The sequence below is a fragment of the Oncorhynchus masou genome, chromosome 31, assembly GCF_036934945.1.
Source record: "Oncorhynchus masou masou isolate Uvic2021 chromosome 31, UVic_Omas_1.1, whole genome shotgun sequence".
Taxonomy (NCBI): Eukaryota; Metazoa; Chordata; class Actinopteri; order Salmoniformes; family Salmonidae; genus Oncorhynchus; species Oncorhynchus masou.
In genome coordinates, this window is record NC_088242.1 from 91,428,770 (window position 1) to 91,444,868 (window position 16,099).

At 40.6% G+C, this 16,099-nt stretch overlaps 1 protein-coding gene across 4 annotated transcripts in view; it reads right to left on the reverse strand.

Moving 5' to 3' along the window:
- Positions 1–12,018, reverse strand: part of LOC135524746 (dynamin-like 120 kDa protein, mitochondrial) — an 88,557-nt gene extending 76,539 nt beyond the window's left edge. For 3 of the 4 annotated variants that reach the window (XM_064952535.1, XM_064952534.1, XM_064952537.1), the window contains exons 1-6: positions 11,835–12,018; positions 10,819–11,137; positions 4,947–5,043; positions 4,161–4,277; positions 3,564–3,605; positions 2,095–2,183 (exon numbers count right to left, since the gene is read on the reverse strand). In XM_064952535.1, the coding sequence (XP_064808607.1) occupies positions 2,095–2,183; positions 3,564–3,605; positions 4,161–4,277; positions 4,947–5,043; positions 10,819–11,137; positions 11,835–11,863 (693 nt within the window). In that variant the 5' untranslated portion in view covers positions 11,864–12,018. The remainder of the gene's footprint in view (positions 1–2,094; positions 2,184–3,563; positions 3,606–4,160; positions 4,278–4,946; positions 5,044–10,818; positions 11,138–11,834) is intronic. The other variant, XM_064952536.1, reaches the window with a different exon arrangement.
- Positions 12,019–16,099: the final 4,081 nt, after the last annotated feature.

Genomic DNA, 16,099 nt, shown 5'->3' on the forward strand with positions numbered 1-16,099 from the left:
ACCCCAAGCAGGTTATCATGTGCCCTTTACTGAGGAGTGGCTTCCGTCTAGCCACTCTACCATAAAGGCCTGATTGGTGGAATGCTGCAGAGATGGCTGTCCTTCTGGAAGGTTCTCACATCTCCACAGAGGAACTCTGGAGCTCTGTCACCTCCCGGGTTCTTGGTCATGACCAAGGCTCTACTCCCCTGATTGCTGCTTGGCTGGGCGGCCAGCTCTAGGAAGTGTCTTCCATTTAAGAATGATGGAGGCCACTGTGTTCTTTGGAACCTTCAATGCTGCAGAAATGTTTTGGTACCCTTCCCCAGATCTGTGCCTCGACACAATCCTATCTCTAGGGACAATTCAATTGGTTTTTTGCTCTGACATGCAATGTCAACTGTGACACCTTATATAGACATGTGTGCCAAATCATATCCAACCAATTGAATTTACCACAGGTGAACTCCAATCAAGTTGTAGAAACATCAAGTTGCTCAATGAAAACAAGACTCACCTGAATTCAATTTCAAGTCTCATAGCAAAGTAAATAAGGAGTGTTTTTTTAAATTTAATACATTGGCAAAAATGCCTAAAACCTGTTTTTGCTTTGTCATTATGGGGTAGTGTGTAGGGAAACATTTAAAAAAAAATCCATTTTAGAATAAGGCTGTAACATAACAAAAAGTCAAGGGGTCTGACTGTGGTCAATACCAAAATGATGTGAAATTCAGTTAATGATTTAAAAAATAACCCTTTACCTCAAGGAGTTTGAATCCAAGACCAGAATTTCACTTAATTTTCCAAATTGACTGGAACTGAAATGGCATTTCCATTGAGCCAAACTGCCAACTTCAAAAAGCAGTAGTCTGCTGATGAGGGTGAGCTACAGTGGGGCAAAAAAGTATTTAGTCAGCCACCAATTGTGCAAGTTCCCCCACTTAAAAAGATGAGATAAGCCTGTAATTTTCATCATAGGTACACTTCAACTATGACAGACAAAATGAGAAAAGAAAATCCAGAAAATCACATTGTAGGATTTTTAATGAATTTATTTGCAAATTATGGTGGAAAATAAGTATTTGGTCAATAACAAAAGTTTATCTCAATACTTTGTTATATATCCTTTGTTGGCAATGACAGAGGTCAAAATTTTCTGTAAGTCTTCACAAGGTTTTCACACACTGTTGCTGGTATTTTGGCCCATTCCTCCATGCAGATCTCCTCTAGAGCAGTGATGTTTTGGGGCTGTTGCTGGGCAACACGGACTTTCAACTCCCTCCGAAGATTTTCTATGGGGTTGAGATCTGAAGACTGGCTAGGCCACTCCAGGACCTTGAAATGCTTCTTACGAAGCCACTCCTTCGTTGCCCGGGCGGTGTGTTTGGGATCATTGTCATGCTGAAAGACCCAGCCACGTTTCATCTTCAATGCCCTTGCAGATGGAAGGAGGTTTTCACTCAAAATCTCACGATACATGGCCCCATTCATTCTTTCCTTTACACGGATCAGTCGACCTGGTCCCTTTGCAGAAAAACAGCCCCAAAGCATGATGTTTCCACCCCCATGCTTCACAGTAGGTATGGTGTTCTTTGGATGTAACTCAGCATTCTTTGTCCTCCAAACACAACGAGTTGAGTTTTTACCAAAAAGTTATATTTTGGTTTCATCTGACCATATGACATTCTCCCAATCTTCTTCTGGATCATCCAAATGCTCTCTAGCAAACTTCAGACGGGCCTGGACATGTACTGGCTTAAGCAGGGGGACACGTCTGGCACTGCAGGATTTGAGTTCCTGGCGGCGTAGTGTGTTACTGATGGTAGGCTTTGTTACTTTGGTCCCAGCTCTCTGCAGATCATTCACTAGGTCCCCCCGTGTGGTTCTGGGATTTTTGCTCACCGTTCTTGTGATCATAAAAAATCCTACAATGTGATTTTCTGGATTGTTTTTCTCATCTTGTCTGTCATAGTTGAAGTGTACCTATGATGAAACTTACAGGCCTCTCACCTTTTTAAGTGGGAGAACTTGCACAATTGGTGGCTGACTAAATACTTTTTTGCCCCACTGTATATGCCACAGGGACTGAGGGTGAGCTAGTCAGAGCATACTTGCCTTCCTAAACTGCTTGCTGCTGGCCTCTGGTGTGGCCGTAACTGGGGCATCTGTGGCAGATTTCACTGGAGTGTCCCCAGGGGCTTCGGCTAGGAGACATAAACAGCACAAAGCATGAGAAAAACCACGAGGTTACACCACGCATCATCGATAACAGTTTATTAGTAAAAAGCAGTAATGAGTGAAAAGTATTGGCATGCCCAACATTAGAGAGGACTCTATCTACCATCTATGCCCCAGGTCAGAACCCACAGGATGGAATCTCAAAGGTTTGGAAAATATTGCTCACAATAACATTTGGGAGCTTGTGCTTTTCATTGACTCTCTGACCAGTTGTGTCTGATATGGTACTATAAAATAATGACAATGAAATCATTCATTAATTGGCAAAGCCTTACACAGTGCTGTTATGAAAGACGTTTCTCTCCTGTACAACGCAGCTTGGAGTTGCGAGGTGCTACAGAGCCAGCTGGACCAGCAGCAAAACATTCACTTGGTACATATTTATATACTTCCCTTCAGAACATCATGGAACAATCCTTCATCCAGCCAATGAAAGACCTGTCAATAACAAGCCTCACAACTACAGTACTGTGTCCCAAATGGCACCATATTCCCTACATTTCCTATATAGTGGCCTAATTTTGACCAGATCCATATGGGGCCTTGGTCAAAAGTAGTGCACCACATAGGGAATAGGGCGCCACTTGCGACACAACCCAGGAATACACCTATTATTTTAGCAAGTCAAAGAGGAGGTATGGATGGAGTTCAAGATGTTTCCATCTATCATAGACAGATGTATTTTCCAAACATTTGAGAAGCATCAGCTACCAGCAGACAAGGAGAGCCCTCCAAGACGAAGACTGTCCTCCCATTATGTAAGTAGAGGGGGAGAGAGACAAAAGAGGCCAGGCAAGCCAGGGAGAAAGGAGGAGGAACTTGGAAATCAAAAGGAGGAAAAAACACACAAATAGGACAGACAAAATCCACAGTCAGATGAAACCAAACCCAAAGGAGAAAGAGAGGATGCAGTGGATCTGTTGTTGAAACCACTGTGGACCACAAGATCGACAGCATCACATCCAATTCATTCCAAATAGATCCTATTCAGTGGTCAACTTTGGTTCAGAGAAAGTGTTTGCGGAATTCGATTATATAAAACAGTGAAAAAATGTCAAATGTCAATCTGATATCAACAATATGATGTAAGAATATATCCTGTACATCAATTAAAGACTGTCAATCTAAGCATTCTCTCCACCAAAAAAAAACAAATCCTCCCATCAATAATTTGTCAGACAACGAGTTGGTAGTCTAGAAGCCAATCGTGTTGGGTTTGGAAGTCCCCATCTAAGAGCACTGGACAACGTCTGTGGCTCCAAAGCACTACTAAACAGGGTGCTGCCGCACACACGCCAATGTTGGGTATTCAAACAGCACCAGGACGGAGTGTAGGGGATACACACCTAACAACAAACGCTGACCAGAAGCTCCTTTACTACCAACACCTGTGAAGAACGCAGAGGGGGAGAAGGGAAGAACACAAAACAAATCAAAAGACTGAAGCAAAGGGGTTGGAGCAGGGTCAAGGGTCACTGCAGGGTACATGTTTCAAGGCCCTGCTGTGAGCTTGATGTCATGGCTGCATCCTGCAAGTCCAGAGTCAGATACCATTGGCTACGTGTGCAATCTGGGCACGTTATTGTGATACTACTAATAATGCAGAATAGCTCATCGGGAAAGTTAGAAGTGATTGCAACTGACAGTACGTTGGCGAAAACCAAAATTTTGTTTTTTGCTGGAAAGTATGAAGGTAGATTGCTAGGTAATGCAGGTATGAATCGACAAAAGAAGCCCACTTCAAATTTAGATTACCAATGACAGAAATGTTTCTACCACTTGAAGCAGCTGCAATTGCTATTCTAGGTTCACAAAGCTCAAGATGTTTATTCATCACTTTTGCCACTTGTTCAAAAAAAATATACACAATCCTGGTCAAAAAGAGTTTAGTAACTGCTTTGTCTGACACTATCTATTTCTTAATCTGACAAGACTGTACTCACCAGTGAAGAGGATGCTCTTGAGAAAGGTGAAGTTCTCTCCTATCTTATCTAAATCGGGTAACTCTGGTAGAAACTTGGCAATCTCCATTAACTCAGGCAGCATTTTGGTTAGTTTATCTGTGTGCAGAAGAGAAATGCGATAGGGTAGGTGGAGTTTATCCTTTGAACATGAGAATCAAATGAAACAAACTAACTGAGCAGCCTTAACAGAAAGACAGCACTGGCTCAGCCGAAAATACTACATACAATTCACGTCGGATTAACCACACACACACTGATTAACAGGAATTAAACCAACATGACAAGTTATTTAACAGTGGTAAATCTATATATGAATTTTAGGTTCACAGGCTTCTAACGAGTCATTTCATGTCGGTTTTTTTTTTTGCATATGTGTTTCTTCGACCCACCTAAATCCAAACAGTAAAACAAATCCAAATATTTCAGGGGCATTGAAAAACATTTTAAGTGTAAAGTGAAACAGACAGAAAGTACCCCCAAAAAAGACAATGGATCTACATATATTTTTTAATAACATCTTTGAGAGCTAACAATCACCAAAATAACAGCTAGACAGTCAAGGAGAATCTAAAACTCCAGAAATGATGCATTCAGGAGTTTTTTCTGTGATAGCATGAGGCTGATTTAGTTATCCTTTAGTCACTCAGCATAAGAACATGGCATAAGCCATGGACAAATGAGTAGAAAGGAGGGACACTAAATGTTTCAGTCAAACGACACACCTACTGCCACCTAAGACCCATTTGATCCAGAAACAAATCTCACCTAGGTCAATTTGTTTACTCATCTCCCAGAAGAAATCGGGTATTACCCAATTGTATGCATCCATATCAGGCAGCATATCCTTCCACTCCTCATAGGTCTGGAAGAACAGAAGAGACGTGGCATTTCAATCACATACATGGTCAACTTACAATTTTTGTTGTGACAATGGGGAAACAAATTACCCCAGTTAAAGATTAACAACAACAATATTTCAGGGGATGGGTTAGGGTACAATAATTGGACATAGAGTGCATTTGTTAAGTATTCAGACTAGAGGTTGACCGATTATGATTTTTCAACACCGATACCATTTATTGGAGGACCAAAAAAATCCAATACCGATTAATCGACCGATATTTATTTATTTGTAATAATGACAATTACAGCAATACTGAATGAACACATTTTTACATAATATAATACATCAATAAAAATCTATTTATTCTCAAATAAATAATGAAACATGTTCAATTTGGTTTAAATAATGCAAAAACAAAGTGTTGGAGATGAAAGTAAAAGTGCAATATGTGCCATGTAAGAAAGCTAACGTCTCAGTTCCTTGCTCAGAACATGAGAACATATGAACGTTGGTGGTTCCTTTTAACATGAGACTTCAATATTCCAAGGTAAGAGGTTTTAAGTTGTAGTTAATATAGTATTTATAGGACTATTTCTCTCTACACCATTTGTATTTCATTTACCTTTGACTATTGGATGTTCTTATAGGCACTTTAGTATTGCCAGTGTAACAGTATAGCTTCCATCCCTCTCCTCGCTCCTACCTGGGCTCGAACCAGGAACACATCGACAACAGCCACCCTCGAAGCAGAGTTACCCATCGCTCCACAAAAGCCGCGGCCCTTGCAGAGCAAAGGGAATAACTACTCCAAGTCTCAGAGCGAGTGACGTTTGAAACGCTATAAGCGTACACCCCGCTAACTAGCTAGCCATTTCACATCGGTTACACCAGCCATTAGGCTTGAAGTCATAAACAGCGCTCTGCTTGCGAAGAGCTGCTGGCAAAATGCACAAAAGTGCTGTTTGAATGAATGCTTACGAGCCTGCTGCTGCCTACCATCGCTCAAGTCAGACTGCTCTATCAAATCATAGACTTAATTATAACATAACACACAGAAATACGAGCCTTTGGTCATTAATATGGTTGAATCCGGAAACTATCACTTCGAGAGCAAAAAGTTTTATTTCAGTGAAATATGGAATCGTTCGGTATTTAATCTCACGGGTGGCATCCCTAAATCTAAATATTGTTGTTACATTGCACAACCTTCAATGTTATGTCATAATTGCGTAAAATTCTGGCAAATAAGTTCGCAACGAGCCAGGCTGCCCAGACTGTTGCATATACCCTGACTCTGCGTGCAAAGAACACAAGAGAAGTGACACAATATCACCTGGTTAATATTGCCTGCTAACCTGGATTTCTTTTAGCTAAATATGCAGGTTTAAAAATATGTACTTCTGTGCATTGATTTTAAGAAAGTCATTGATGTTTATGGTTAGGTACAGTTGTCCAATGATTGTGCATTTTTTCGCAAATGCGCTTTTGTTAAATCATCCCCCAGCGTTGCATTGATTATATGCAACACAGGACACGCTAGATAAACTAGTAATATCATCAACCCTGTGTAGTTATAACTAGTGCTTATGATTGATTGTTTTTTATAAGTGAAGTTTAATGCTAGTTGGCAACTTACCTTGGCTTCTACTGCATTCATGTAACAGGCAGGCTCCTCGTGGAGTGCATTGTAATCAGGTGGTTAGAGCGTTGGACTAGTTAACTGTCAGGTTGAAAGATTGGATCCCCCAAGCTGACAAGGTAAAAATCTGTCGTTCTGTCCCTGAACAAGGCAGTTAACCCACCATTCCTAGGCTGTCATTGAAAATAAGAATGCGTTCTTAACTGACTTGCCTAGTTAAAGAAAAGTATAATATAAACATATATATATTTATTTTTTTAATCGGCAAACTCGGCACCCAAAAATCCTGATTTCCGATTGTTATGAAAGCGGCCCTGATTAAATCGGCCATTCCAATTAATCGGTCGACCTCTAATTCAGACCCCATCCTTTTTTCCACATTTTGTTACGTTACAGGCCTATTCTAAAATGTATTAAATACATGTTTTCCATCATCAACCTACACACAATACCCTATAATGACAAAGTAAAAACATGTTTTTAAACATTTTTATACAATAAAACAGAAATACCTTATTTACACAAGTATTCAGACCCTTTTCTATGAGACTTGAAATTGAGCTCAGATGCATCCTGTTTCCATTGATCATCCTTGAGATGTTTCTACAACTTGATTTGAGTCCACCTGTGCTAAATTCAAGTGACTGGACATGATTTGGAAAGGCACACACCTGTCTGTATAAGGTCCTACAGTTGACAGTGCATTTCTGTGCAAAAACCAAGCCATGAAGTCGAAGGAATTGTCCATAGAGCTCTGAGGCAGGATTGTGTCAAGGCAAAGATCTAGGGAAGGGTACCAAAAAATGTCTGCAGCATTGAAGGTTCCAAAGAACAGTGGCCTCCATGAATCTTAAATGGAAGAACTTTGGAACCACCAAGACTCATTCTAGACTTGGCCGCCCGACCAAACTGAGCAATCGGGGGAGAAGGACCTTGGTCAGGGAGGTGACCAAGAACCCATTGGTCACTCTGACAAAGCTCCAGAGTTCCTCTGTGGAGATCAGAGAACCTTCCAGAAGCACAATATGTGCAGCACTCAACCAATCAGGCCTTCATTATAGAGTGGCCAGGCGGAAGTCACTCCTCAGTAAAGGGCACATGACAGCTCTCTGAGTTTGCCAAAAGGCACCTAAAGGACTCTCAGACCATGAGTAACAAGATTCTCTGGTCTGATGACACCAAGATTGAACTCTATTGCCTGAATGCCAAGCGTCACGTCTGGAGGAAACCTGGCACCATCCCTACGGTGAAGCATGGTGGTGGCAGCATCATGCTGTGGGGATGTTTTTCAGCGGCAGGAAATGGGAGACTAGTCAGGATAGAGGGAAAGACGAACGGAGAGATCCTTGATGAAAGCCTACTCCAGAGAAGTCAGGACCTCAAACTGGGGCTCAAGTTCACCTTCCAACAGAACACCCCGAAGCACACAGCCAAGACAACGCAGGAGTGGCCTCGGGACAAGTCTCTGAATGTCCTTGAGAGGCTCAGCCAGAGGTCGGTCTTGAACCTGATGGAACATCTCTAGAGACCTGACAAAAGCTGTGCAGCAATGCTCCCCATCTAACCTGACATAAATTTAAAGGCTCTACAGAGAATGGGAGAAACTCCCCAAATACAGGTGTGCCAAACTTGTAACGTCATGCCCAAGAAGACTCAATGTTGTAATCGCTGCCAAAGGTGCTTCAACAAAGTACTGAGTAAAGGGTCTGAATACTGAATACAATCAAGTTGTAGAAACTTCAAGGATTATCAATGGAAACAGGAAGCACCTGAACTCAAGTTCAATTTCGAGTCTAATAGAAAAGGGTCTGAATACTTATGTAAATAAGGTATTTCTGTTTTATTTTATAAATGTGTATACCAACCTGTTTTTGCTTTATCACTATGGGGTATAGTGTGTAGATTGAGGGAAAACATTTTTAAAATCCATTTTAGAATAAAGCTGGAACAAAAAGTGGAAAAAGTCAAGAGGTCTGAATACTTTTGCACTGTATTTCCCATTCTAAGTGACATGAAACTCTTAGGTAAAACAACCCTTGTGTTTTCCTCTATGATGTATGAGTCTGGGCTAAAAAACAGAGATGTGAGGGGAGTCTAGACTAGAGGTCGACCGATTAATCGGAATGGCTGATTTAATTAGGGCCGATTTCAAGTTTTCATAACAATCGGAAATCTGTATTTTTGGGCACCGAATTCCATTTTTTGTATTTTATACCTTTATTTAACTAGGCAAGTCAGTTAAGGACACATTCTTATTTTCAATGACGGCCTAGGAACGGTGGGTTAACTGCCTGTTCAGGGGCAGAATGACAGATTTTCACCTTGTCAGCTCGGGGGATTCAATCTTGCAACCTTACAGTTAACTAGTCCAACGCTCTAACCATTGCACTCCACGAGGAGCCTGACTGTTACATGAATGCAGTAGAAGCCAAGGTAAGTTGCTAGCTAGCATTAAACTTATCTTATAAAAAACAATCAATAAATCATAATCACTAGTTATAACTACTAATCCAGGTTAGCAGGCAATATAAACCAGGTGAAATTGTGTCATTTCTCTTGCGTTCATTGCACGCAGAGTCAGGGTATATGCAACAGTTTGGGCAGCCTGGCTCATTGCAAACTTATTTGCCAGAATTGTACGTAATTATGACATAACATTGAAGGTTGTGCAATGTAACAACAATATTTAGACTTAGGGATGCCACCTGTTAGATTAAATACCGAATTGTTCCATATTTCACTGAAATAATAAACGTTTTGTTTTCGAAATGATAGTAATTAATTTGGTCGAATCCGGAAACTAAAGGCTCATATTTCTGTGTGTTATTATGTTATAATTAAATCCGATTTGATAAAGCAGTCTGACTGAGCAGCAGGCTCGTAATCATTCATTCAAACAGCACTTTCGTGCGTTTTGCCAGCAGCTCTTCGCAAGCACAGTGCTGTTTATGACTTCAAGCTTATCAGCCTAATGGCTGGTGTAACTGATGTGAAATGGCTAGCTAGTTAGCTGGGTGTGCGGTAATAGCGTTTCAAACGTAACTCGCTCTCAGACTTGGAGTAACGATGCTTCGAGGGTGGCTGTTGTCGATGTGTTCCTGGTTCGAGCCCAGGTAGGGGCGAGGAGAGGGTCAGAAGCTATACTGTTACACTGGCAATACTATAGTGCCTATAAGAACATCCAATAATCAAAGGTATATGAAACACAAATGGTATAGAGAGAAATAGTCCTATAAATACTATATTAACTACAACCTAAAACCTCTTACCTTGGAATATTGAAGTCTCATGTTAAAAGGAACCACCAACTTTCATATGTTCTCATGTTCTGAGCAAGGAACTGAAACGTTAGCTTTCTTACATGGCACATATTGCACTTTTACTTTCATCTCCAACACTTTGTTTTTGCATTATTTAAACCAAATGGAACATGTTTCATTATTTATTTGAGGCTAAATGGATTTTATTGATGTATAATATTAAGTTAAAATAAGTGTTCATTCAGTGTTGTTGTAATTGTCATTATTACAAAAAAAATAACAACATTTTTTTTTAAATATGTTAAATCGGTATTGGCTTTTTCGGTAATCCAATAATCGGTATCGGCATTGAAAAATCATAATCCGTCGACCTCTAGTCTAGACACATCTAGCCTATATACAAGATCAACTTCAACAGAATCATGTGTAAATATAGTCCATATAGTGAAAGGGTTTTGAGAGCTCGTAAGGGAATCTCATCTGTGCTGGCAGTCTGGCATAAACACATAACCTAGCAGAGCGCCAATCAAATGTAGAGTAAGTCACCTCTGTTCCACTGGGAGTGGAGGTAAGTAGGGCGACTCGTACATTAGGATTAGAAAAGCAGCACTCAAAGCCAATATCGCTTAAGCACAGTGTGAACGGTAGTAAACCACCTATGTGTTTGTTACTCTCACTGCGCTTACCAAGCAGGTCCAGCCAATTAGAGATCAGAGCGCCAACTGGTATTTAGATGAGAGATGCACTTGTATCATGTATCTTAAGTCTAACAGACAAGTAAAACAGCTTCTTTCGAACAACATTATGGGGCAGTAACCTGGCTACGGCTATACGTGTCTGGGAAACTGGCCATTACCATTCAACTCTCTCTCCTCTACCTCAAATGTACTGTACCTTCTTAGCGGTATACCCGCCTCCCACTGCTGAGCCCAGCACAATGTACCGGAGCTTCAGCAGCCTGGAGGCCAGGCGGAGCATCCAAAAGTTGCGGTGCTGCTGGTAGCGCCAGCCACCGTGACCGCCCGGGGGAGGCTTGGGGGGCTGCATGGGCAGCCGGGACATGGAGGTGAAGTGGCGGGCTGCCGAGCGGTGCGGGGGGTTGACACTGGCGTTGTACCGGTGGTGGATGGCACGAGACAGAGGGTGCAGCTTCTGTAAGGGCATCCTGAACCTCACACCCATGTTGGGGGAGACCAGGTTTCTGCAGGCCATGCTGAGAGGACAGAGACATGGAGAAAACGTGTCAGGGATTTAGACCCACAAGTAACATTAACACTGTACCTTCTGCAGACATCAGGTGTGATGAGTAGAACGATTGATCGTATACTGTACAGTACAACATGATGAACAACAACGGCATGATAGTGTTGATTGAATGGTGTACAAATAACGTTAGTTAGCCACAGTAGCTGCACATCTGCCTGGCTAAATACAGTAACGTTGCTTTTTTTATAGCTAAAATGCATCGTTAACTTTTGTTTCGCAGATAATTACCTAACCCACACACACAATCGAGCTGGCCACTTGATATCAGTGATTCCAATTTGTTTAACACCAAGCTAATGTCTAGCTAACTAACTGTTATCGTTACCTTCTTGAACATCATCAAACGTAATAACAACCTTTTCGTAACCAGCCTCTAGGCAACAAGCAACTTAACTAAGCTAACGTTAGCAAGACAGTCATGTAATTATGAGAAGTACAGCATTGTCATACACTAGCTATTGCTGTTAAGTCAATCAGTGAATGATGCATAAATTATCTAGCTAGCATTGTGGTCAACATTGCTAGCTAGTTATCTCTATATAGCACAGCGAGAAACACCGTCCTCATGCCCAGATAGCTACTGTTAGATAGCGAGCTGGCTATCTATTTATCTAGTTAGCCGAAAATATTGTTACCCTACTTACCAGGCCACTGCGCTTCCAACTCGTAACATAATGCTATTACCAACAACGGGTAAATGAAAATGTGTTATAAATTCGCGCTCACGTACAATTCAAATCATTTTTACAGAGGGTACACATTGGTTAATAACTTGCTAACTAAAAAGGACACAGCATGAAATCGGAATGACATGTCTGCTTGCTGGAAACGAGTCCAACCTCCAAATCAGCACTGACAAAACTGTCCATGGTGCTTCAAGTTCCTACACGGTATCTCAGTCACGTCAATAGTAATGTTCTCTAATTTGTCAACATATAGCTAAATCAAATGGATAAATTATGAGTGAAAAAATATATAGTTAGAATGTCCACACTGTAGCCTAGTGGAGTTGGACTAGTAACCAAAAGGTTGCAAGTTCAAATCCCCGAGCTGACAATGTACACATCTGTCGTGCTGCCCCTGAACAGGCAGTTAACCCACTGTTCCTAGGCCGTCATTGGAAATAAGAATTTGTTCTTAACTGACTTGCCTAGTTAAATAAAGGTTAAAAAAAAAATACAAAAATCTGACAAAAAATACAATGTTGTCTTAATTTTTCTACCATGGACGCTGTAGACCTCACAAAACTGTGTAATTAACCCACTCAAATACTTGAGGGCATAACAAACTGCACACATCCACTACTACTCATTATCTGTGGTGTGGATGGTCTAACAATGCACAATGTCAAAATTAACTATTCAACCGTTGTACAATTATGATGAGTCATTGCTGCTTTGCTCTCTACACTATTGCTTCTCGCTGTTTAGTATCGATGTATAGTCACTTTACCCCTACCTACATGTACAAATGACCTCAACTAACCTATACCATCACACATTGACTCGGCAACGGTACACCCTGTATATAGCCTCATTATTATTATTTAATTTTTTGGTAAATATTTCCTTAACTATATTTACTTAAACTGCATTGTTGGTTAAGGGCTTGTAAGCATATCACTTTAAGGGCTTGTAAGTAAGCATTTCACCTGGTGCATGTGACAAATAGAATTTGATTTGATTTGTCTGATTTTTACAATGATCTGTTGAACACTAAATAAGCTAAATTTTAAAAAAATGGTGCTTTTACCATTAATTAATGCCCCCAACATGTGGATAACATGGGAGAATCTCAATTGCCATCTCCTCGCAGCCGCTCACCTCACCTCCTTATTAAAACCCATTGGAGAAGAAGGTCAGAGGGGCGGGACCTCTGGCTTTTACCTCCAATGTGTTTGGAGAAGGAGGTGAGGAGAGAGGACACGAGGTGTACCAATTGAGATGTACTCATAGTCTCACCATCGGGCTGAGGAAGAGGGGGAGCAATGATGTACAGTATACTGACACTAGATTGCTGATGTTATGTGTTGGCCAATGAGAGGCTCTGATGCCACCATCTACCATATTGGTACTGCTGAGAAGGAGCATTCCTGCATCAGAATAAATTAAATTCAACAGTACTTCAGTTTAATGTTTCATGAATAAAGTGATGGAACTACCATGAGCCTGTGTTGTTACTGTGTCAGACTGGGTAACACCTCATTAGAAACATCACATTGACATTTAACCCGTTGGCCATTTTTGATTCAATAAAAATATGGATATACCCAACCAGAAGTATCTATAACATTATCGACTGATACTTTCTATGACATCACTGACACATAGCCCACAGAAGTCGCACCAACATAATTTTATTACTGACTCAATGTATGAATGTGGGAGCAAGTAGACCAACTGTAAAATACAGGAGAGCTGTTTCAAAGTGTAGACACTTCATCAAAATGCATTCTGCTTCATTGTGACAATAATGCTTGTACGAACTCAAACCCATGCGCAGAGGTAGGGGTAAATCCAGAACTTTTACTTAGAGTCTAAAATGAAACAAGGCAACAGCACAAGAGCACACTAACAAAACATGAGACCATAGCAATGATACAGGCCAACTGAGGAACTGAAATAACCAGGCAACCATGTGACCAGAGAACATAATTAAACACAGGGGAAACCAATATGAAATAATCAGGTTAACCTGGAAAACAAGGTAAGGGAGCCCTCCAGGGATCACCGAAGGAAACAACACTCAAATTAAACAGAATCTGTGACACTTCATAATATTACTGAACCTCTCAATTATTTTGTGATGATGCATGTATAATGACACATGAAAGGAAATAAAATTAATGTATACACTCCTTGTATTGACAAAAGAATTTCTCAACATTTATGAACAAGAGCAAGTGACTTAACACTGAGACCCAACATTGCAAAAATACATTTCCTAAATCGTACAGGTCCTAAAAATAAATAAAAAACACTCTATAATGCATCTCCTTAGACCCACATGCATCTCTTAGTAGTATTTGTTGTGTGTCAGTATGATTATTGTGGCTTCAGAAGCCTCAAACATTGGAAATCTGTCCACTCTGTCAAGGCCCAGGCGAAGACCTAGAATCATACAGTTTCGAAGTAAAAAAAAGTTAATTACAAAAACAGGGGGGCAGTCAAACGACAGGTCAAGGGCATGCAGAGGTCAGTAATCCAGAGCAGAGTGTGAAAGGTACAGAACAGCAGACAGGCTCAGGGCAGGCAGAATGGTCAAAACCAGGAACTAGAGAATGACAGGAAAACCACTGGTAGGCTTGACGAGACAAAAACTGGCAACAGACAAACAGAGAACTCGGGTACAAATACACTAGGGATAATGGGGAAGATGGGCGACACCTGGAGGGGGGTGTAGACAATTACAAAGACAGGGGAAAGACATACTAACATTTGCAGTGGTCAAATGTTTTTGATCCATTTTGTTGTGATTTTAATATAATTTCTCAGTTTTCTTACCACACATTTTTTTCTACTATTGAAGCCCAATGTTGCATTTTGCAACGTTTCCAGAATATTGTTCTACAAATGATAATCAGAGGCCTATTGCACGTATTTCTGAAGGGTAATAACATGTTTTCATCTCACAGGGTTAAGCCTTTGTTTTACAGCAACAAATAATCTTCAAAGTATGTGAAAGAAAGTGAATAATTATGATTTTCGCGAAAAAAACATAACGAAAAAAATGGTCCCGCTTTAAATGACATGAAGCTTATAAAGGCTTCATAAACACTATACAACTATGTCACAAATCATCTATAACCATATATCCTGCTTTACATAGGGTTCATTAATGTGACATAAATGTGTGACATAACTACCCATGTCAAATTTGACATAACCCACTATGTCAAATATTACATAAACATGCACTCTGCACTTAATAAGTGATGACATAAGCGCCACTTAATAAAGGCCTTATAAATCATATTAAATTGAGGCTTCACAAAGCATTCATAACCCTGCCATACATCTTAGTAGAGCATTGCAACGCCAGGATAGTGGGTTCGATTCCCGGGACAAGCCATACATAAAAATGTATTCACGCATGACTGTAAATCGTTAAAAAGCGTTTGATAAATTGTATATAATATATTACTCTAAAACATTTCTAGGATGGCCCAACTTCTTCCCTCTTCAAGTGCATAGTCATTGGACCTGAGCCAAACTGGTATGGGCAATCTGTTGAAATCACACTGGATGTATTAGACTTTAGAATTGCATTAGGGGGCAATTACCTCGGGATTGTGGATTAATGACATGGGGTATCAGTCTACCCAGTGACACCCATTGAACATTAGCGTTGTAGCTCTTATTGTGGGACTCTGAAACAACTATGAATTGAGCCACATTTATTGTCAACCTACTATGTGTATTGAACCCTATGAATTTAAACATTCCTTGTTTCCACTTGTATAGGGTGAGCCCGAATCCAACCTCGAGGGACATGCTCTTCGGAGGGTCTATCGTAGAGTCTGTAGCAGAGGATGCTACCGTGGGGTCTGCTGGACAGACGGTTTGCAGACCCAGAACCGCTCAAAATGCTTAGGTTTACACTCCTAAATTGTGGTTTGATCCACATCTCTTTTTCCTAAACAACGCTGCTGATTTGCATTTCACATGGGGTTTCTTTTGATTATGGTGCTGATAAGGATCATTATGGGTGTGTTAGGGTTGCGTCAATTCGAATCTGGTATCAGTATAAGTATGACACTGAGTCACCGTTTGTATGCTATGTATTTTTTATTAGCTAAGCAATAAGTGGTAAATGCAATTTTCGTATATACGGGCTCTCTGTCCCACCTCGCAGGGCAAACAGAGAACTGACAGGATGTACGTAAACAGTTCTTCTTATACTGTGATAG